The 21,899-nt window shown below is 38.5% G+C and overlaps 2 protein-coding genes across 2 annotated transcripts; both read left to right on the top strand.

Moving 5' to 3' along the window:
* Window positions 1-11,999: 11,999 nt before the first annotated feature.
* Window positions 12,000-14,540, top strand: nodal3.1 (nodal homolog 3, gene 1). The gene is given in 3 exon segments (NM_203533.1): window positions 12,000-12,329; window positions 12,977-13,749; window positions 14,020-14,540. Coding segments are annotated over 3 exon segments (1,206 nt in total). The 5' UTR covers window positions 12,000-12,055; the 3' UTR covers window positions 14,179-14,540.
* A 3,169-nt stretch (window positions 14,541-17,709) lies between these two features.
* Window positions 17,710-20,005, top strand: LOC100491713 (nodal homolog 3-C). Its single transcript, XM_002932720.5, has 3 exons — window positions 17,710-18,074; window positions 18,718-19,490; window positions 19,766-20,005. Exons 1-3 carry the CDS (start codon window positions 17,801-17,803, stop codon window positions 19,922-19,924), a joined length of 1,206 nt encoding a protein of 401 aa, XP_002932766.2. The 5' UTR covers window positions 17,710-17,800; the 3' UTR covers window positions 19,925-20,005.
* Window positions 20,006-21,899: the final 1,894 nt, after the last annotated feature.

Genomic DNA, 21,899 nt, shown 5'->3' on the forward strand with positions numbered 1-21,899 from the left:
GAGTTAGTTAGTAGCATTCTGTAAGAGGACACTTTAGGAGTGTCATGTAGACAGCATGTAGGTAAGAATGGGCCGCTCTGCCCCTCCAGGAGTGTAGAGGATTAAGATCCTGCCAGCATTACATCAGCTGGAAGTTAGGGTACACAAGTGTGTAGGTAAGGGAGAGATAGTCTCCAAGAGAAAGTAGGATCCTGGGTGGAGGCACGCCATTATTAAAGAATTCCCTGCTTCCCCCATAGTAAGCGGGGCTCAGGACTCCTGGAAGCGCCAACCAGTGAAATATCAGCAGGTAGTGCCACAACGTTTAATAAGTGGGCTACAAATGTATAATGAAGCAGTAAAATTTTTAATGAATCAGATAAAAGAGAGTGGAGGACTGGCCAGACCGGAGATGACTGTGACGTAGTTGGGCAGCTTGAATATATTGTAATATATGGACAAACAAAGATCCATGCTTTGCTTAAATGGGAGGGCATTGCTTGGTAGCCTAATGCACAGAATGTCTTTATGTCCTATATATATTGGTAATGGGTGAGTGCAGAGAACCTTTTGTTGTTGTCTATATGAATTTTGTGGTCACAGCCTCATTGCACCCCCGCCTAATGGTTTAAAATTTAGTTGTTGAGCACAACTTTCTCCTTTTTGCCAGTAGAAGGAAGCACTGAACTAAACATACATGTGCGGGACAATATCATTGGTAGAATGTAAGGCAATGTTACAATAAATAGTAATGTAGGAGAAACAAAATATGATTTTTTTTGATTGATTATTTTTCCTAGTTTCCACCTACACAAAACGTCCTATAAGTTACTGATAGAGGTGCGTTATAGTCCGTACCAGGATAGTAAGAATCAATAGGAACAGGACCAGGAAATAGGGACTTGATCCAGTGTTGGACTGGGAATCAAACCTCTAGGGGCTGCAGACCACCATAAATCCCCCAACACTGCATGCGTACCCACCCACTGCTGCTTGCGGCTACCACCCCCAGCCGGTGTACACTTTATTAAGGGCCTCCCTCAGTGGCACAGCAGGACTTGGGGTAGGTAGCGAGCAGGCAGGCAGCAGGATCAGCCAGGGTGGGTGCCAGGGCCAGCAGGACCAAGGCCCACCTAGATTTTTCCTGGTATCCCGGTGGGCCAGCCTGACCCCTGATTTGATCTGTGCAAAATGAATGAAACTCCAGAAATGTCTATCTGTGAGCAAGCACCTAGAATACAAAAAGACAAATGGAGTGAAAGACCCCTACTGGGAATTGTAAGGGATTTCCCAATAAAAAGGGAGAGTATTTGACTAAAAAGGAAAGTCTCATTCTGTCATTTTATAAAACCCCTACTAACCACTTTTGGAGGGTTCCGCTTATGACTACAGGGGATGCAAGAAGAGCACTTCATACAGGTAAATGTTATCATGGATTCCCAGGAAGTAGGGTCTGTTTCGTCTGTGTTACAAATATGAGGGCCACAATAGGATATTGTATAGGGTAAGACTAAAATGACATACAGAGATGTATAGCATGCAATTGTGAGTCCCTCCAGTTATATACCCACCCATAGTGAAGCACAGAAAGTTGTTCCGTAGCAATTCCTACCCAGCCCCTTGCCCGCCCAGTCCATGCTTCCCTGATCCCTGACCTTCATATCTGTTAAACATGTTCCTGACCCGTCTCTAGGTAACATATTGCACTGCCGGGAGTCTTACTTGGTTCCCCAATTTGCTATTTGACCAAGCTGCCCAAAAATATTGAATCATTAGCATTGGACAGAGGTGCAATTTGGGGGGTTGTAACTGCATAATATTACAAAATTTTCATAGATCTTATATCTTCATACCTTGCCTGTTTGCATGGACAAACACATAAGTCATGAGATGATTCAGATCCAGTTGCTTTAATGATCATTTCAATGACTGGGAAGAAACAGGTATCAAGGCTTAAAACAGCAACAACATATTGGTATTTAATCCAGTAAAGTGCAGGAGCCTGAGTAAGTGCAATAAAATCCTGTGCTCTCAAATATGCAGGGCCACTATCTGCTGGTTATGTAAAGGCAACAATTAGCAAATAAGCTTTTTTTATTTATACGTCCCCCTATTGCTCCATATAACCCCTCCCTATAACTCCTCCTATTGTTCCATATAACCCTCCCTATAACTCCTCCTACTGCTCCATATGACCCCTCCCGATAACTCCCCCTATTGCTCCATATAACCCCTCCCTATAACTCCTCCTATTGCTCCATATAACCCCTCCCTATAACTCCTATTGCTCCATATAACCCCTCCCTATAACTCCCCCTATTGCTCCATATAACCCCTCCCTATAACTCTTCCTACTGCTCCATATAACCTCTCCCTATAACCCCCTCCTATTGCTCCATATAACCCCTCCCTATAACTCCTCCTACTGCTCCATATAACCCCTCCCTATAACCCCCTCCTATTGCTCCATATAACCCCTCCCTATAACTCCTCCCACTGCTCTATATAACCCTCCATATAACTCCTCCTATTGCTCCATATAACCCCTCCCTATAACTCCTCCTACTGCTCCAAAAACTCTTTCTAATAAGGGATATAGTAGACTTACCTTACAGAAGATACAAACATCCTGCCCCAAAGCTGCCAGGCCATTACAGATAAATAGAATTCTCCTTTCTATGTCAGGGCAATGTCAGGCACACTCAGTAGTAGAATATTATGTTTGTGCACAAAGTGCCTTCGTCAGCTCCATCTGGCCTCCCATTCCAATGGACCAATCAATATTGTCCAACTAATAATAACGAACACAAGCATTTTCTTCCTGACGGATTCCCTTTCTTTTGGAAACACCAGAGCCTTTTAGAAAGTTCCCCCCATACATGTGCTGGGATCATATGAGAGGATCATTCCCTATGAAAGGAGTCTTTATTGCAGACACAGTTTGGCTCCATCGCTAGGGTTGCCCAGGGTATTTGGGATCAGGAGAGTGACATGTGCTTTACACATGAATATGGGCAGAACTGGATTTATGGGAATAACATGTAACCGAACTGAGGGGAGGAGAATAATCTGAAATGTTTGTATTTCTCCAGTCACACTCAATGGGAGGGAAACCCTTTATTTATATAGCACTGACATATACTGCGGCACTTTACACAGATTCAGCATCATTCCAGGTTTCTCTGGTTATGGCTTATTCTGCCTTAAATAGGTTTATATTTATCATTAATGTTTGCAAGCACCTACCCAACGGTAACTGGGTAGTAATGTTCAAAGTCTGTAATAGGAACAGAAATCTAAGAGGGTGTGTAGGTGAGTAACGTATTAAAATTTTTAGTATATTGTAAAATAGACAATTCTAAGCAACTTTTCAATTGGTCTTCATTTTTTCTTTGTTATAGTTTTTGAATTATTTGCCTTCTTCTGCCTCTTTCCTGCGTTTAGATGGGGGTCACTGACCCCAGCAGCCAAAAACCTATTTCTGTGTGGCTCCAGTTTTATTGTTACTGTTAGTTTGTATTACTTACCTTTGTATTAAGGCCATGTTCTATTCATATTCCAGTCTCTCATTCAAATCAGTGCAGGTTGTTAGGGCAATCTGGACCCTAGCAACCAGCTGCTGAAATTCTGAAACTGGAGAGCTGCTATTTATTTTAAAAACTACAAATATTAAAAAATGAAGACCAATTGCAAATTGTCTTATGATATCACTCTCTACATTATACTAAAAGTGAATTCAAAGGTCACCCCTTTAACCCCAATTTCACATGTGAGAGAATTTCTTTTTGCCACCACTTTATTATACTGGTGCCATCTACCGGAAAATATAGGTATTACATCAGGCCTGAAATCTCTCCTTCTGTATCATAGTGGTGATTATTTATTCCCAAACAGTAGGACTGAAATTGGCCTCAGAACTTATATCTCATTGCAAATCTCAGTCTCATCTTTACACAGACTGTAATGTAAAAATTATCTTGTAATGGAGTTTGGGGAAACATTATTTATAGGGAAAGTGCACTTAAAGGACAACTATACCTAAAGACATATTGTTTATATCATATTAGGTGGCTTATTAAAGAATCTTCCCAAACTGGAATATATATCAGTAAATATTGCCCTTTTGCATCTTTTACCCTGAGCCACCATATTGTGATGGGCTATGGGCTCCCTTAGTATGGTTGCCACCTGTCCAGTTTGGACCTGGACAGCAGGTTTTTGGAAGGGCAGTCCGGGTCAAAACCTCCTGCCCAGTTTTCCAAATTAGGAAAACTGGGCAGGACTCACTGAGATTGACGCAGCGATCGGCCAATTGCCATGTCATAGCCCCCCATGATGTCACTGTCCCACCTCTTCCACTCCCCTCTGATGTCACCACCCGCCCCCTGCCCGAAGGAAAAATCTGGCCAACCCTCTCTCTCAGAGATCACCTGACAGAAAATAATGCAGTTCTAGCTTTATTAGAGTACCACCTTATGGGCCTATGATTAATAAATAATAAAGCTACTTTTTGACCAAGAATTCTGCCTAAAGATTTGCTCAGAGATTGTCTGTTCTTCAAAAAACAGTGAAATTTTTATAGAGACCTACATTGTTTGGGGGTAATTCTAGTTTGCCAATTTTGCAAATCTTACCTTATACAGGTATGGGATCCCTTATCCAGAAACCCATTATCCAGAAAGCTCCAAATTACGGAACGCCCATCTCCCATAGACTCCATTTTAATCAAATAATTCAGAATTTTAAAACTAATTTCCTTTTTCTCTGTAGTAATAAAACAGTACCTGTACTTGATCCCAACTAAGATATAATTACCCCTTATTGGGGGCAGAACAGCCCTATTGGGTTTATTTAATGGTTAAATGATTCCCTTTTCTCTGTAATAATAAAACAGTACCTGTACTTGATCCCAACTAAGATATAATTACCCCTTATTGGGGGCAGAACAGCCCTATTGGGTTTATTTAATGGTTAAATGATTCCCTTTTCTCTGTAATAATAAAACAGTACCTGTACTTGATCCCAACTAAGATATAATTACCCCTTATTGGGGGCAGAACAGCCCTATTGGGTTTATTTAATGGTTAAATGATTCCCTTTTCTCTGTAATAATAAAACAGTACCTGTACTTGATCCCAACTAAGATATAATTACCCCTTATTGGGGCAGAACAGCCCTATTGGGTTTATTTCATGGTTAAATGATTCCCTTTTCTCTGTAATAATAAAACAGTACCTGTACTTGATCCCAACTAAGATATAATTACCCCTTATTGGGGGCAGAACAGCCCTATTGGGTTTAATTAATGTTTTATTGATCTTTTAGTAGACTTTAGTAGACCGGTATGGAGATCCAAATTACAGACCCCTTATCTGGAATACCCTAGGTCCCGAGCATTCTGGATAAAGGGTCCTATACCTGTATTTGCTCCTTCTGATGCCGAGAGCACAGAGGCGCTCAGTAGCAATTCAGCCCTTGTATTAGTGCAACCGCAGGCAGCGTGGGGCCCAGCAACCATGTATCCTACAAGAACTGAATCCTGGCAGTCTCTGGTGTACTCCATCCAGGTCTGTTCAGACAAGGAGGCCTTTACATGGGGTCTAACTGAGAGTAACAGGTAAAACAGAGTAAAAATAAGGATCTGACAATGAATTACAGCATATCTGGCCGGTATAAACAAGCTGTATGTATAGTGAATGCCCCATATATATATATATATACTGTAGTTTGCACCAGACAGAGCTTGCAGCCCATAATCTAAGAGACCTCACCCACGAGAGACATTTGGCTGCTGCTACACAGCTACAGAAATAGTTCCTTGGGGGCTATTTTGGGATAAAAGCAAACTTTGTTCCATATTTCCTTGCTGATAATCCTATCAAGGCTGCAATCTGTCAGACGGCAGTGTCTCTCTTTTTACTGATCATCAAGGACCTTCAGTTTTTTTTAGTATGTTAAATAAAGAGAAGAGCAATGATGTTCTATCAAGCTATTTCTGGATATGATATAGACAACAGAGGCAGAGGGGTCAGTACAAAGGGTAATGATAGTGATAGATCTCTGCATATTTATTACTGAACTAAAGCCAATTTTTCTTTCAATGGGGGTAATGTATTAGAAGGCACTAAGTTTGCCCAGGTGCAGTAACCTATAGCAACCAATAGCATATACTGGTCACCTGTTTAAAAGCAAACATCTTATTGGTTGCTATGCGTTATTGGACCTGGGCAAACTTAGTGCCATTTACAGGTATAGGACCCATTATCCAGAATGCTCGGGACCAAGGGTATTCCGGATAAGGGGTTTTTCTGTAATTTGGACCTTCATACCTAAAGGGGCTGATTTACTTACCCACGAACGGGTCGAATGGAGTCCGATTGCGTTTTTTTCGTAATGATCGGTATTTTGCGATTTTTTTCGTATGTTTTGCGATTTTTTCGGATTCTTTACGAATTTTTCGTTACCAATACGATTTTTGCGTAAAAACGCAAGTTTTCCTATCCATTACGAAAGTTGCGTAAAAAGTTGCGCATTTTTCGTAGCGTTAAAACTTACGCGAAAAGTTGCGCATTTTTCGCGTAAGTTTTAACGCTATGAAAAATGCGCAACTTTTTACGCAACTTTCGTAATGGATACGAAAAACTCGCGTTTTTACGCAAAAATCGTATTGGTAACGAAAAATTCGTACAGAATCCGAAAAAATCGCAAAACATACGAAAAAGTCGCAAAATGTTCGTTTTCAAGTCGGAACTTTTCCAATTCGGGTCGGATTCGTGGGTTAGTAAATCAGCCCCAAAGTCTACGAAAAATATCACTAAAACATTAATTAAACCCAATAGGATTGTTTTGCATCCAGTAAGGATTATTTATATCTTAGTTGGGATCAAGTACAGGTACTGTTTTATTATTACAGAGAAAAGGGAATCATTTAACCATTAAATAAACCCAATAGGGCTGTTCTGCCCCCAATAAGGGGTAATTATATCTTAGTTGGGATCAAGTACAGGTACTGTTTTATTATTACAGAGAAAAGGGAATCATTTAACCATTAAATAAACCCAATAGGGCTGTTCTGCCCCCAATAAGGATTAATTATATCTTAGTTGGGATCAAGTACAGGTACTGTTTTATTATTACAGAGAAAAGGGAATCATTTAACCATGAAATAAACCCAATAGGGCTGTTCTGCCCTCAATAAGGCGTAATTATATCTTAGTTGGGATCAAGTACAGATACTGTTTTATTATTACAGAGAAAAGGAAATCAGTTTTAAAATTCTGAATTATTTGAAATGGAGTCTATGGAAAACTTTCTGTAATTCTGAGCTTTCTGGATAACAGGTTTCCGGATAATGGATCCCATACCTGTATTACATGTAGGGGGAAGACTCTAATCCGTAACCACTTGCCTAGGGCTGCCATTACTTCTTAAAAAATGCACGGGCCAGGGACACACCAGCACCAACTCGTTGCTTGCTAGCAGTGAAGAGATCCAAGTGCAAGAAGAAATATGTAAACATAAGAAGCAGAGGCCCATAATAGGGACTCCCCCTACACTCTACAGAAAGCTGACAACAAAATAAACCCACAAAAAAATGATTTATGTTTGGAATGTGGGAAGCTTCACCTCTAGCCAGGCACAAGAGGGACAACAATGGAAGGAAACTACATACCTACATGGAGTGTGGCCAAAGTTACACTCGTAGCTCCAACCTAGTGACACACCAGAGAGAACACACAGGGGCACATTTACTAAGACACGAATCTGAACCGAATTGGAAAAATTCCGATTTGAAAACGAACATTTTGCGACTTTTTCGTATTTTTTGCGGTTTTTTCGGCGTCTTTACGACTTTTCGGAAATTGTCGCGACTTTTTCGTTACCAATACGATTTGCGCGAAAAAACGCGAGTTTTTCGTAGCCATTCCGAAAGTTGCGCAAAATCTGGCGATTTTTACGTAGCGTTAAAACTTGCGCGAAAAGTTGCGCTTTTTTCGTAGCGGTAAAACTTAAAAGGTGCGACGTTTCACGCAAGTTTTAACGCTACGAAAAAATCGCAACTTTTTGCGCAAGTTTTAACGCTACGAAAAATTGCCAGATTTTGCGCAACTTTCGGAATGGCTACGAAAAACTCGCGTTTTTTCGCACAAATCGTATTAGTAACGAAAAAGTCGCGACAATTTTCCGCAACTTTCGGAATGGCTACGAAAAACTCGCGTTTTTTCGCACAAATCGTATTAGTAACGAAAAAGTTGCGACAAATTTCCGAAAAAATCGCAAAATACCGATCATTACGAAAAAAACGCAATCCGACGCATTCGGCCCGTTCGTGGGTTAGTAAATGTGCCCCACAGAGTATGGGAAAAGCTTCAACCGCTGTTGTGCTTTGGGTACACACTACAAAAGTCACACAGGTGAGCTGCCACATTCAGGGATAGAATGTAGGACGTGTTTCTGGGATAACTCCATCAGAGCAGCCACACAAATATAAGAGTTGTATGTCTTTTTAAACATGAGAAAATCTATAGATTATTCAGGTTATACACATGCCAGGAATGTGCCACCATCAGAGAGTCCATAATGGAATAAAATGTTGCATCTGCTCTGACTGTGGGAAATCCTTCAACCGCAGGTCCTACCTGGCTAGGCACCAAACAACACACAAAGAGGAGAATCCCTATGTCTGCCCTGACTGTGGGAGAAGTTTCACTAGAGGGTCAAAGCTTAGTTATTCATCTGAGAACTCACACCGGAGACAACCCCTTTGTCTGCTGACATTAAACTAAAACTTATAAGGGGCCTTCTAGTCTATCAGCGCAGGTATTTATCCAATATCTGTTTCACCTGTTGGGCAATATTGGGTAGGAAACAAACATCTGTGTGGAATGTGGGAAATGTTTCCACCAGGACCAGCCATCTCAGGGTAGGGAGAAGCCTGCAATGAATGTGGGGTGATTTACATTGTCTGAAAGCAGATCCAGTAACCTAGCAATCATAAAATGTATATTGTCTTATTGGCCAAGGAGGTCAAACTCATGGCTCATTGAGACGAATGCATCCTATAAGCCAAACATTAGTAGTTGCAATTCTCAGCACCTATTAATCCAGTTAAAAATGTCATACTGACTTGAGCAATAGCATGAGCAACATCTCTGTCTTTTAGGCTGTATAAGTTTATAACTTTATAATTATTAGATAAAACAAAGTAAAGAACAGGCATCAGTCCCCTTGGTGTGTAATGACTGCCCTGTGCCAATAGTCTTCTATAAATTTATATAATTTGTCCTGCTTTCCTCTATACCGCAGTTGTACTGACCATGATAGGAAGCTCTGCAAGTAGCCCTTGGACTGTGACTGCCTAAACATATATAATGACCAAGAAATATGGCAGCTCATTGTGTATATATGTAGGGACCTCCTTGCAGACAGTAAGATATGGTGAAATATATAGTTAGGACACTAATAATAAAGGAAGATAATATCATATATGTATTGACTTCAAAATATTAACATGTATAAAGGGTACCTATCCAGAAATTCTCATTTGGCAAACTCTAAACTAAAATTTGGAAAATTCTGGTTCTACTAAATCCTTAGTATTCAGCTATAGTGAATCCTGGAGCAGAAGCTCTGGACAGGAGAATGAAACTGTCTTTACAGATGATTGGGTTCAGTCAATGTTGCTCAAATTTGAATATGAATTAGGGTTTGTATTCTGTTTGGTTTTCACCCATCTAATTTGGATTTGAGATTCAGCCGAGTCTATGAATTCTTGGTTTAGTCAATTTTCAATAAAATTAACTTTTAATATGATGTAGACATTGATATTCTGAGACAATTTGACAATTTACAGTTGGTCTTCATTGTTTATGGTTTTTCAGTTATTTAGCTTTTTGTTCAGCAGCTCTGCTTGGTTGCTAGAGTTTTATGTACCCTAGCAACCAGGCAGTGGTTTAAAGAAGAGACGGGGATATGAATAGTAGTGTGCCTGCATAGAAAGATATGAAATAAAAAGTAACAATAATAACTAAATAACCTCTTGCATCGGTTATGAGTGCTTTATAAGTTACTCTGTATGTCCAATGTATGTAACCCACTTATTGTACAGCGCTGCGGAATATGTTGGTGCTTTATAAATAAATGTTAATAAATAAAATAAATAATAAAATTGTAGCCTTATAGAACAATAGTTTTTGGCTGCCCGGGTCAGTGAACCCCATTTAAAACTTGGAAAGAGGCAGAAGAGAAAGGCAAATAATTAAAAAACCCTTTTAAACATATCTGCATAGATAATAAAGCAACATAGATGCCTGACCTGTAGCTCCATATACACAACTTGTTGAATATAGGAAATGTTTTCAAAATTAAACCATGAACTATTTCTGTAAATAATTGCTTAGTGCTAAGTATAATATCCTGGCATGGATAACTGACCATGATGCAATAAACAGAAAAACTATGTACAATTGTACCTAAATATAGCTTTAATTTACTACTAATTATGAACTTCCAGTAGATTTTTATACAAAAGTAGTGAAAAGCTGCACGTTGCTCTATGCCATTCATATGTCTCCCTTTAGTTTCTCAATATCCTACACATTCACAGATAATCAATTTCAAACTGGTATTGGTATCTGGTCCATTCCAACTTCAAAGAAGCATCATTAGCCATTAGCGAATCAAAAAGGACCAGGGGCTCCATAATCTCATCTCAGGGATGAAAGGAAACTGTGCGACAGGTGATCAAAGAATTCCATATCAAACACTGGTATTTGTGTATATTCCAAAAATATGCATACATTGTCTGGTTTTGGTTTTTTTGAACAACAGAGGATGTATTTACCATATCTACCATATCTAAGACTAATACAAAGGCAGATGGAGAGCACATATATACACATATATAGAGAGAATAAATATTAGGGTTGACAATGAAGGATTCCATGAAGCGATGAGGGTTGTTTGATGTAATGTCTTATATACTCAAATTGTAGGCAAATTATATATAATATAATATATATATATATAATATATAATATAATAATTCATAATATTTAAGTCTTCTATAAAGAATGCAGCACAAGTACCATTACAAAGCATTGATTAGAATGTACAACTTTTCTAAAGTAACAGTTATAAAGATACAATGAACCAAATTAGTCATTAAATATATATAATAAAAAAGATATGTAGTGTTGAGGCCCTTCTCAGCCCTCATAGATTTTAACATGTATTTCTCAACTTGGCCATGGCTTCCATTACACTGAGGTGGTCTATAGGCTACATTGCCATATAAATCACATTAAATGGCACAAAATAATGGTACACCCCTATCATTTTTGTTAAATGAATGAATACAATCTATGCATACATATTTTTTTTACCCACCCAGTAAATATGGAGCACAAACATGGAGTCCCAACGGTCATTATGATGAGTTGGCTATACCTGCATTTGTATCATGCATTCTATCCAAAGTAATTATAGGAGAACTATTGCAATTTATTTCAATACCAATAGTGTTAGAAAGAAGCAGGGAGCCACGTTCAAATAATGATTTCCAAATATGATTTTTTCATAGTATAAAATAAATATATTTCATTTAATAAATTGCAGATATACATAGGTTTTAATATGATATATAATCTGTTTTACAACTTAATCAGGTGTAATGACCAGAAGATTACTGCTACAAGTTATTTTTTTCCGGTGGTTGAAATATTTTTTATAAAGTTTCTTTTTTATAAAGTTCTGACCATAATTAAAAAAACAAAAATTATTATTTCATTTGAAATCCTTATATATTTAGTTTATAGCTTCAATGTACCACAGTGCAAATCTACAGCAGCAACTGGTTTCTACTTGGGCCATTAGCATAACAGAAAGAGCCCATTACATTTTTGCTTGGATGATACAGATCAAAGTAACAGAGGTGTGAAGAATCCTGATTGGTCTCTGTCCATCCCAGTATAAAGTCAGGGACCTGCCAGACTCTGCATCAGTCCATGAGGAGCTCTGAACAAGAAGCATCTCCTCAGCTGGAAGATATCAGGAGTCACCAAGAATCTACCCAGAGATGGCCTTCCTCAGCCTCTTCTTGTGCCTTGTGTTTAGCTCCCCACTGATGGCGATGCCTCCAGCCCTACAGGGGAGAAAGGCCATCAGTCCAGCTTCTATCCTAAAGGGCCCATCCACAGATAATGGAGCCAGAGACTTTCATGGAAGGAAGTTCCCCCATTTCATGATGCAGCTGTACCAGAATATCATCAGCAGAAGAGATAAAGATCTCTCCAACCTGGAACATCCAACTCTTCAGGAATCTGATACCGTCCAAAGCTTCATTGCTAAAAGTAAGTACCTTATCCTGGCACCATTTTAATCTTTTACTACCTGGCATGATGTTCCTATATTTACTGCACCTATTTGATTCAATTCATAATGCCAAATACAGCCAACTGCCCAATTTTACTTCATGCCTTAGTGGCAATTATATTACAAACAAAGAAATATTGAACAGAAAAAATAACTATCTTGTCTGCTTATTAATTCAGTTTTTGTTTTAAGCCTTTTTATTGCTTTACAAACATATAATATGAAGGCAATGAACAACCAGTTATAGTTATATATTAAGGTTTTTATTACTAAATATGACAAATGTTTTCTTTGTTGTCTAATAATGTTCCATATTATTTAGGGTATTTTTTCTTTTTTTTCATATTCCTATAATGAAAGATTTGGTTAGGAGGCTGCTCCCTCATGAAATTAGATATTTAAATTGTCTCCTGATATGATGTGTATTGGACATCATCACTTTGATTCTGTATTCAGGGTCCAATAGACTTTCTGTAACAAGGCAACTTTGGTTTTACTCCAACTGAAGTATTGCATTATATCAGCAATATATTAATATTGAGTTCAAAGCTACAGTATAACATTTTAGGTTGGGTTGAGTAGACTGATAAATATTAATTTTCTTTTTTATTTCCCTGACCTGCAGGTTACACTACAGTGGGAAATCACTGGACCTTGTTCTTTGACATGTCCTCCATCTCCACAAACAATGAGCTGAAGTTGGCTGAGCTACGTATTTGCCTCCCTTCCTTTGGGAAGTCCCACAGTGTGACAGTAGAGATCTACCATACCAAGGACGACAAGGAGAAATTATTCATGGGATCATTCAAGACCAAGATTTCTTCTGCACTAGATGCTGACTGCAAGGTCTTCAACCTCACCATGGTGCTGCACAACTATCTGATCAGGGGAAAGAGATTAATTAAGGATGAATACATACAGGCAAAGGGTCTCCTTCTGAGAGATCTAGAGAAGAGTGCTGCAGAGAAAGGAGCAGAAAATGTAGATACATTGAAACAAGATAAACATCATGTATCCGACTTTGCTGCAGAGAGAATCATACTGGTTGTGTTTGCTAAAGAAAGATCTCAAGCTAAACCTGATCCTCCCAGCCTTGGCAAGCAGCTGTTCCCTTTAAAGTATGGTATGGCTGATAATGCCAACAAGGTGAATGGATTCAGGAGACTTAGGAGGAACAAGAAAGAGAAAACAAGAATGGATGTGGGTACCACTCCCCCCAAACCTGTTGAAGAAATCAAACCCAAGTGCAGGAAGGTGGACATGTTTGTGGACTTTCAGAAGATCGGATGGGGCAGCTGGATTGTGTATCCCAAGGCATATAATGCATACAGATGTGAATCAGCCTGTGCAGTTCCACTGAATGAGACGGACGATGCAACAAACTATTCCTACATTAAGGTACGGTGTAGATTTCTACTTTCTATGTATTTTAGCAAATCAAATTATTGCTACTTTTTGAATCTGTGATGATGAATGATTGAGACCCAGAAAAGGCTCAGAATTTATTATATATATCTAGCTAAGAAGGGTGTATTGTATTTTTTCATTTAAAAAATATATAAATCATATGTTGAAGATGGTTTTATTTTGATATACTCTATACTTGCTCCTGTACATTCCCTCTGATCATGCAATGCATTAATATGGATTCTTTGTGTTTAATTGCAGAGTTTGCTCCCTCTGAGCGACACGGAGAGAAGAGAATGCCCTTCCTGTGTCCCCGTGAAGATGAGGTCCATGTCAATGTTGTACTATGAGAATGAAGAGTTTATCCTGCGGCACCATGAAGAGATGATTGTAGAAGAATGTGGATTCAAGGACATTTAACAGACTTTGTCTCTCGGACTTTTCTTTCCACATCCCACCAACTAAATTCTTATTAGATTCCTTATTTATGCCATGTTGTTTCTCTTTTAGACATATATTTATCTTTTTTATTTTGATTTTTGATCTGTTCTACTGAGAAGCTGATCTATGGATCCACTTTATACAGAGTCGCACTTCTTATTCCACTATTTATTGTTCACACGATATTGACTCCGTTAGCCCTGCTCTGTATTCAGTTTAAAATGTAATTGTAATTTTTTTAATTTAATGAACTTAGAAATATAGGCAATGTTGATTTACTATTTGCACATATTAATTCTGAAAATTGTGATACATTTAAAATAAAAAAATGTTTAGTGAAAGTTCTTTTTTCTCTCTTGTAGTTCTAAAGCAAATGCTGTAGCTTTCAGATCTTTATAATGGTCTCCCCCCAATTTTAAACCCCCTTTATTATTCAGGAGGTTGCGGTACAAAGTCATCTTCTGACAGTTATATAGGTAAGTGCCACCTACTGTGCTGTAATTATGAAATAAATCTCAGCCACTTTGAAAGTGGAGCAGATTTCTCACCATATTGAGGGAAGGTTCAGTGCAGCCACTGCTGCTTTTTTGTCCTCTTTGGTGCCAATATAGGACATTATACATTTATATCTATGGGAAACATGGGTTCTGTTTGTACATCTTAAGAAAGACACAATAAATTTCCTTATTTTTTTTTCATTACATGAGTGCTCACCTGATTTATGTATTGTACTTACCAGGGCATATTGCTGTGTTGGCAGGAGTGCAACACCTAAACTTATTACAAATTTAAAACAGATACAACATTTCAGAATTTATGATTAAGGTACATTTCAGGACTTTTTAAATATTTGGGTTCTGTGGAATTTAGCAAAACTGAATCACAATGGCTTGTGCCTTGGAAATTCTAGACAAAAGGTTTTCTCCCAAATTGTCAGGAGTGTCACCAAGAGACACTAAGAAAAGGCTTGCAGATGATATATGCTGGATAACCTGGGGTGCAGCCATAGATGGTAGAACCGAGACCAGAAGCATGATACAACGAATGTGGCATTTAATAAGAATGTAGTAACACAACAGCTTACGGTGCATAGAAGGAAATGAATATACAGGCCAGTGGCAGCCTGAGGTGGAGTCCAGTAATTTGGCCAGTAGTCAAGACAGGCAGTAGAAAAGATGAGTCCAATTATCGGGAGGGTAGTTGGGACAGGCAGCTAGCAAGAGGAGTCATCGAACAGGGCAAAGGTCAAAACTGAGAGATCCACAAGAACAGGGAATGGAAGGGCACTGGAGCACATAGACAGGGCAGGGGTCACAGAACCAGGCAGGGACTCAGGAAATAGGAACCAGATGGGGTTCCAGAAACAAGAGATACTTAAACACAGGATGGCAAGAAGCTTAATAACCAAGCAAAGAGCAATGGTCAGGGGCAGGCTTATAAAGGGTCTTAACTGAATGATGAACAGCACATGGGAATAATGAGGTGGGCGGAGGAAAGGGAGCAGACAGCAGGAATACAAAAAGTATATTGAGAAAGCTGATCAGTATCAGCACAAAAAGCCCCCAGTGGCACAGTTGGCTAGTGCAACAGCACTGCATAGTTAAGGACCACTTGCTCCACAATTTCATCTCTGTGTGGCAGACAGGGTCAGATTGGGCCGGCAGGGCACTGGGAAAACACTTGGTGGGCCCCAAGACCCAAACCCTGTGGTGCTACCCAAGTACACTGAAGATAAGTATAAAGGTACACATGCCGGGGGGAGGTTATTGGACATGCAGCGGTTGCCCTGGGGGTGTGAGGCCACAGCAGGGGCCCCAATGGGGGTGTGGGGGCCCCTGGGGTGGCAGTTTTTGTGGGCCCTGTAGAGGCCAGTCCGACCATGGTGGCAGATGATCAAAGAATTTGATTGGTAGTTACTATGTGGTAGTAGAGAGGTACTTTGGGGCAGGTAGCGCTACCTCAGGTACAAGAGCTCTTGGGAAGGGACATATTGCATTGAACTTAACTGTGCACTCATTAAACCCATCTGGTGTTGGTTGTGGGACTCTCATAGTAAACGGACTGTGCTAGTTAGACAGAAAGTATTATCATATTATTCTTTATTTTCACTATAACATTATCTTTGTGATTACAAACTGTGTGTGTTTTATTTACATAGTGGGATTCCCCTGAGGATGCTCCTCAATGCCCATGGGTGAAGGCACTGCGCTATCAATCCCATTTCCCCAGTATCTTTCAAATAAGCAAAGAGGTTCAGGGCTGCTGGATTCCAAACACAGGTAACCACCATAAAAGAGAGTGTGATCCTACTCTGCAGGACTGTGCCAAGAAAGGGTTATACATATATAGAGAGAGAGAGAATATTAGGGGAGACAATTCTGTTTGCATTTATGGATTTTATTTTAAGGTCATGTCTTAAATATATATATATATATATATATATAATAGAAAGAGTACCGCACACATAGGGACTTGATACAAAAGAAAAAGTGGTTTTATTGAAAAAATTCCAACGTTTCGAGCACAATCTGTGCTCGAAACGTTGGAATTTTTTCAATAAAACCACTTTTTCTTTTGTATCAAGTCCCTATGTGTGCGGCACTCTTTCTATTATATTTTTGTTTTTTGACCTGCACCAAGGGCATTTGGACTTTTATAGGATGTGCTCCTCCCTGTATAATATATATATATATATATATATATAATATAAAAGATATTTAGTGGTCAGGCCCCTCTCAGCACTCATAGGTTTTCATTTGTGTTTCTCAACTTGGTCATGGCTTCCTATCCTAATGTGAATGTGAAAATATAATTGACTAACAGTCTAGTATCTTGTTCATACTGTTACAAGAAACCAAACTACTAAATGTCCTCTATCTTCCCCCCCCTTTCCATAAAAAATAGCAAATAACCAATGGAAAGCTGATGTGCAAAGAGGAGACTCATATTCATAAAATACCACCCAGACCATGATATTAATTTCTGAATAACTATTGAAAGTTTATGTCAATACAGAGAACTAACAATAATGGAAGAAAGAAGCAGGGAGCCATATAAGAATAATTATTTCAAAATGTGATCTTTTTTATATAGTAAGAAAATAAATATTTGTTATTTAATAAATTGCAGATATACATGTGATTAAATATAATATATAGTCTGTTCTTGTGTCCATTTAATCAGGTGTATTATATAAAGGTGAATGAAGATTACGGTTCTTTTTTTCAGTGGTTAAAATATTTTAGATAAAATGTGCAAATTTCTTTCTTATAATGTTCTGACCATAATTAAAATACAAAAATAATTATTCCATTTGAAATCCTTACATATTTAGTTTATAGCTTCAATGTACCACAGTGCAAATCTACAGCAGCAACTGGTTTCTACTTGGGCCATTACCATAACAGAAAGAGCCCATTACATTTTTGCTTGGATGATACAGATCAAAGTAACATAGGTGTGAAGAATCCTGATTGGTCTCTGCCCATCCCAGTATAAAGTCAGGGACCTGCCAGACTCTGCATCAGTCCATGAGGAGCTCTGAACAAGAAGCATCTCCTCAGCTGGAAGATATCAGGAGTCACCAAGAATCTACCCAGAGATGGCCTTCCTCAGCCTCTTCTTGTGCCTTGTGTTTAGCTCCCCACTGATGGCGATGCCTCCAGCCCTACAGGGGAGAAAGGCCATCAGTCCAGCTTCTATCCTAAAGGGCCCATCCACAGATAATGGAGCCAGAGACTTTCATGGAAGGAAGTTCCCCCATTTCATGATGCAGCTGTACCAGAATATCATCAGCAGAAGAGATAAAGATCTCTCCAACCTGGAACATCCAACTCTTCAGGAATCTGATACCGTCCAAAGCTTCATTGCTAAAAGTAAGTACCTTATTCTGGCACCATTTTTATCTTTTACTACCTGGCATGATGTTCCTATATTTACTGCACCTATTTGATTCAATTCATAATGCTAAATACAGCCAACTGTATGCTTTAGTGGAAATTACATAACAAACAGAGAATTTTTTTCTATCAGGAAAAATAACTATCTTGTCTGCCCAATAATTCTATTTTTATTGCTTTACAAACCAAAAATATAAAGGCAATGAACAACCAGTAAGTTATGTTTTAAAGCCCAAGTGGAACATACATTATTACTAAATGTTACAACTATTTTATTTGTGCTCTAATACAATATTAAGAATCAAATGTATAAGCCTATATTTTATATCATTTAGTATATTTTTCATTCTTTACTTTTTATTACATATTCTCATAATGAAAGATTTGGTTAGAAGGCTGCTCCCTCTTGTCTCTTGATATGATGTGTATTGGACATCATCACTTTGATGCTATATTAAGGGTCCAATAGAGATTTTGTAATAAGACAGCTTTGGTATCACTCCAATTGAAGTATTACAACATTGTATAATATTGAGTTCAGAGCTACAGTATAACATTTTAGGTTGTGTTCAGTAGACTGATAAATATTAACTTTCTTGTTTATTTCCTTGCCCTGCAGGTTACACTACAGTGGGAAATCGCTGGACCTTGTTCTTTGACATGTCCTCCATCTCCACAAGCAATGAGCTGAAGTTGGCTGAGCTACGTATTTGCCTCCCTTCCTTTGGGAAGTCCCACAGTGTGACAGTAGAGATCTACCATACCAAGGACACAAAGGAGAAATTATTCATGGGATCATTCAAGACCAAGATTTCTTCTGCATTAGATGCTGACTGCAAGGTCTTCAACCTCACCATGGTGCTGCACAACTATCTCACTAAGGGAAAGAGATTAATAAAAGATGAATACATACCATCAAAGGAACTCTATCTGAGAGATTTGGAGAAGAGTGCCACAGAGATAGGAGCAGAAAAAGTTGATATAGTGAAACCAGATAAATATCATGTATCTGACTTTGCTGCAGAGAGAATCATACTGGTTGTGTTTGCTAAGGAAAAGGATCATGCTAAACCTGATCCCCCCAGCATTGGCAAGAAGCTTTTTCCATCAAAGTATGGTATGGCTGATAATGCCAACAAGGTGAATGGATTCAGGAGACTTAGGAGGAACAAGAAAGAGAAAACAAGAATCGATGTTGGTACCACTCCCCCCAAACCTGTTGAAGAAATCAAACCCAAGTGCAGGAAGGTGGACATGTTTGTGGACTTTCAGAAGATCGGATGGGGCAGCTGGATTGTGTATCCCAAGGCATATAATGCATACAGATGTGAATCAGCCTGTGCAGTTCCACTGAATGAGACGGACGATGCAACAAACTATTCCTACATTAAGGTACGGTGTAGATTTCTACTTTCTTAATGTATTTTAGCATCTAAAATAATTACATTTTTTGTGGAGCAAATAATTGGTACTTTTTGAATCTGTGATCATGAATGTTCAGAACTTAATATATATCTGACTAAGGTGGTGTAATGTATTTTTCCACCTTAAAAATACATAAATTATATGTTGAAGGTGGTTTTATTTTGATATACTCTATACTTGCTCCTGTACATTCCCTCTGATCATGCAATGCATTAATATGGATTCTTTGTGTTTAATTGCAGAGTTTGCTCCCTCTGAGCGACACGGAGAGAAGAGAATGCCCTTCCTGTGTCCCCGTGAAGATGAGGTCCATGTCAATGTTGTACTATGAGAATGAAGAGTTTATCCTGCGGCACCATGAAGAGATGATTGTAGAAGAATGTGGATTCAAGGACATTTAACACAGACTTTCCCCCGATTTGTAATAAAAGGAACTAAATTTGCCCAGGAGCAGTAACCCCTTGCAACCAATAAGATGTTTGCTTTTAAACAGGTGACCAGTAAATGCTACCTGCAGATTGGTTGCTATGGGTTACTGCTTCTGGGCAAACTTAGTGCCTTTTATTACATAACCCCATATGCCTCTCAGACTTTTCTTACCATATCCAACAAACTAAATTCTTCTTGGATTCCTTATTTATGCCAGGTTTTTTACACATTTCTTTAAGAAATATATGTATCTTTTTCTTTTAATCTGCTATACTGAGAAGCTGATCCAAGTATCCATTTCCCCTAATACAGAGCAGCACTTCTTGTTCCACTATTTATTGTAAATGCAATATTGACTCAGTTAGCCCTGCGCTGTATGCAGGTTAAAAGTTTTGTGTAAGTTTTTATTTAATGAAATTAGGAATATAGGCAATGTATATTTACCATTTGTGCACATTAATTCTGACAAGCCTCTTGTATGTTGCTCCCAGTGATCTCAAAACAGATGCTTATTTTTGAATTGCTGGCAAGTTTTGGTTGCATAAAAACAGGTGTACAGGCATGGGATCCCTTATCTGGAAACCCGATATCCAGAAAGCTCAGAATTATGGAATGCCTGTCTCCCATAGACTCCATTTTAATCAAGTAATTCAGATTTTGAAAACTGATTTCCTTTTTCTCTGTAAAAATAAAACAGTACCTGTACTTGATCCCAACTAAGATATAATTACCCCTTTTGGGGGCAGAACAGCCCTATTGGGTTTATTTAATGGTTAAATGATTCCCTTTTCTCTGTAATAATAAAACAGTACCTGTACTTGATCCCAACTAAGATATAATTACCCCTTATTGGGGGCAGAACAGCCCTATTGGGTTTATTTAATGGTTAAATGATTCCCTTTTCTCTGTAATAATAAAACAGTACCTGTACTTGATCCAAACTAAGATATAATTACCCCTTATTGGGGGCAGAACAGCCCTATTGGGTTTATTTAATGGTTAAATGATTCCCTTTTCTCTGTAATAATAAAACAGTACCTGTACTTGATCCCAACTAAGATATAATTACCCCTTATTGGGGCAGAACAGCCCTATTGGGTTTATTTAATGGTTAAATGATTCCCTTTTCTCTGTAATAATAAAACAGTACCTGTACTTGATCCAAACTAAGATATAATTACCCCTTATTGGGGGCAGAACAGCCCTATTGGGTTTATTTAATGGTTAAATGATTCCCTTTTCTCTGTAATAATAAAACAGTACCTTGTACTTGATCCCAACTAAGATATAATTACCCCTTATTAGGGGCAGAACAGCCCTATTGGGTTTATTTAATGGTTAAATGATTCCCTTTTCTCTGTAATAATAAAACAGTACCTGTACTTGATCCCAACTAAGATATAATTACCCCTTATTGGGGGCAGAACAGCCCTATTGGGTTTATTTAATGGTTAAATGATTCCCTTTTCTCTGTAATAATAAAACAGTACCTGTACTTGATCCCAACTAAGATATAATTACCCCTTATTGGGGGCAGAACAGCCCTATTGGGTTTATTTAATGGTTAAATGATTTCCTTTTCTCTGTAATAATAAAACAGTACCTGTACTTGATCCCAACTAAGATATAAATAATCCTTACTGGATGTAAAATAATCCTATTGGGTTTAATTAATGTTTTATTGATTTCTTAGTAGACGTAAGGTATGAAGATCCAAATTACGGAAAGACCCCTTATCCAGAATACCCTTGGTCCCGATCATTCTGGATAACAGGTCCCATACCTTTACTGTCAAACAGAGGCTCATGTAGGCTGCCATCCACAGAGAGGTTACCAAATAGCCAATGACTGTCCTTATTTTACACCCCAGGATCCTTTTTATGCTTAAGTTGCTCCCCAACTCTTCCTACATAAAAAGGAAGTAAATTTTCTATTGAATATTTTTCA

Source organism: Xenopus tropicalis, chromosome 3 (genome assembly GCF_000004195.4).
Source record: "Xenopus tropicalis strain Nigerian chromosome 3, UCB_Xtro_10.0, whole genome shotgun sequence".
NCBI lineage: Eukaryota > Metazoa > Chordata > Amphibia > Anura > Pipidae > Xenopus > Xenopus tropicalis.

Coding starts and splice junctions, on each gene's coding strand:
- LOC100491713 (XM_002932720.5), top strand. CDS start 17,801: ATGGCCTTCCTCAGCCTCTTCTTGTGCCTTGTGTTTAGCTCCCCACTG. Junction 18,075..18,717: donor CCAAAGCTTCATTGCTAAAA/GTAAGTACCTTA, acceptor CTTGCCCTGCAG/GTTACACTACAGTGGGAAAT. Junction 19,491..19,765: donor CAAACTATTCCTACATTAAG/GTACGGTGTAGA, acceptor GTTTAATTGCAG/AGTTTGCTCCCTCTGAGCGA.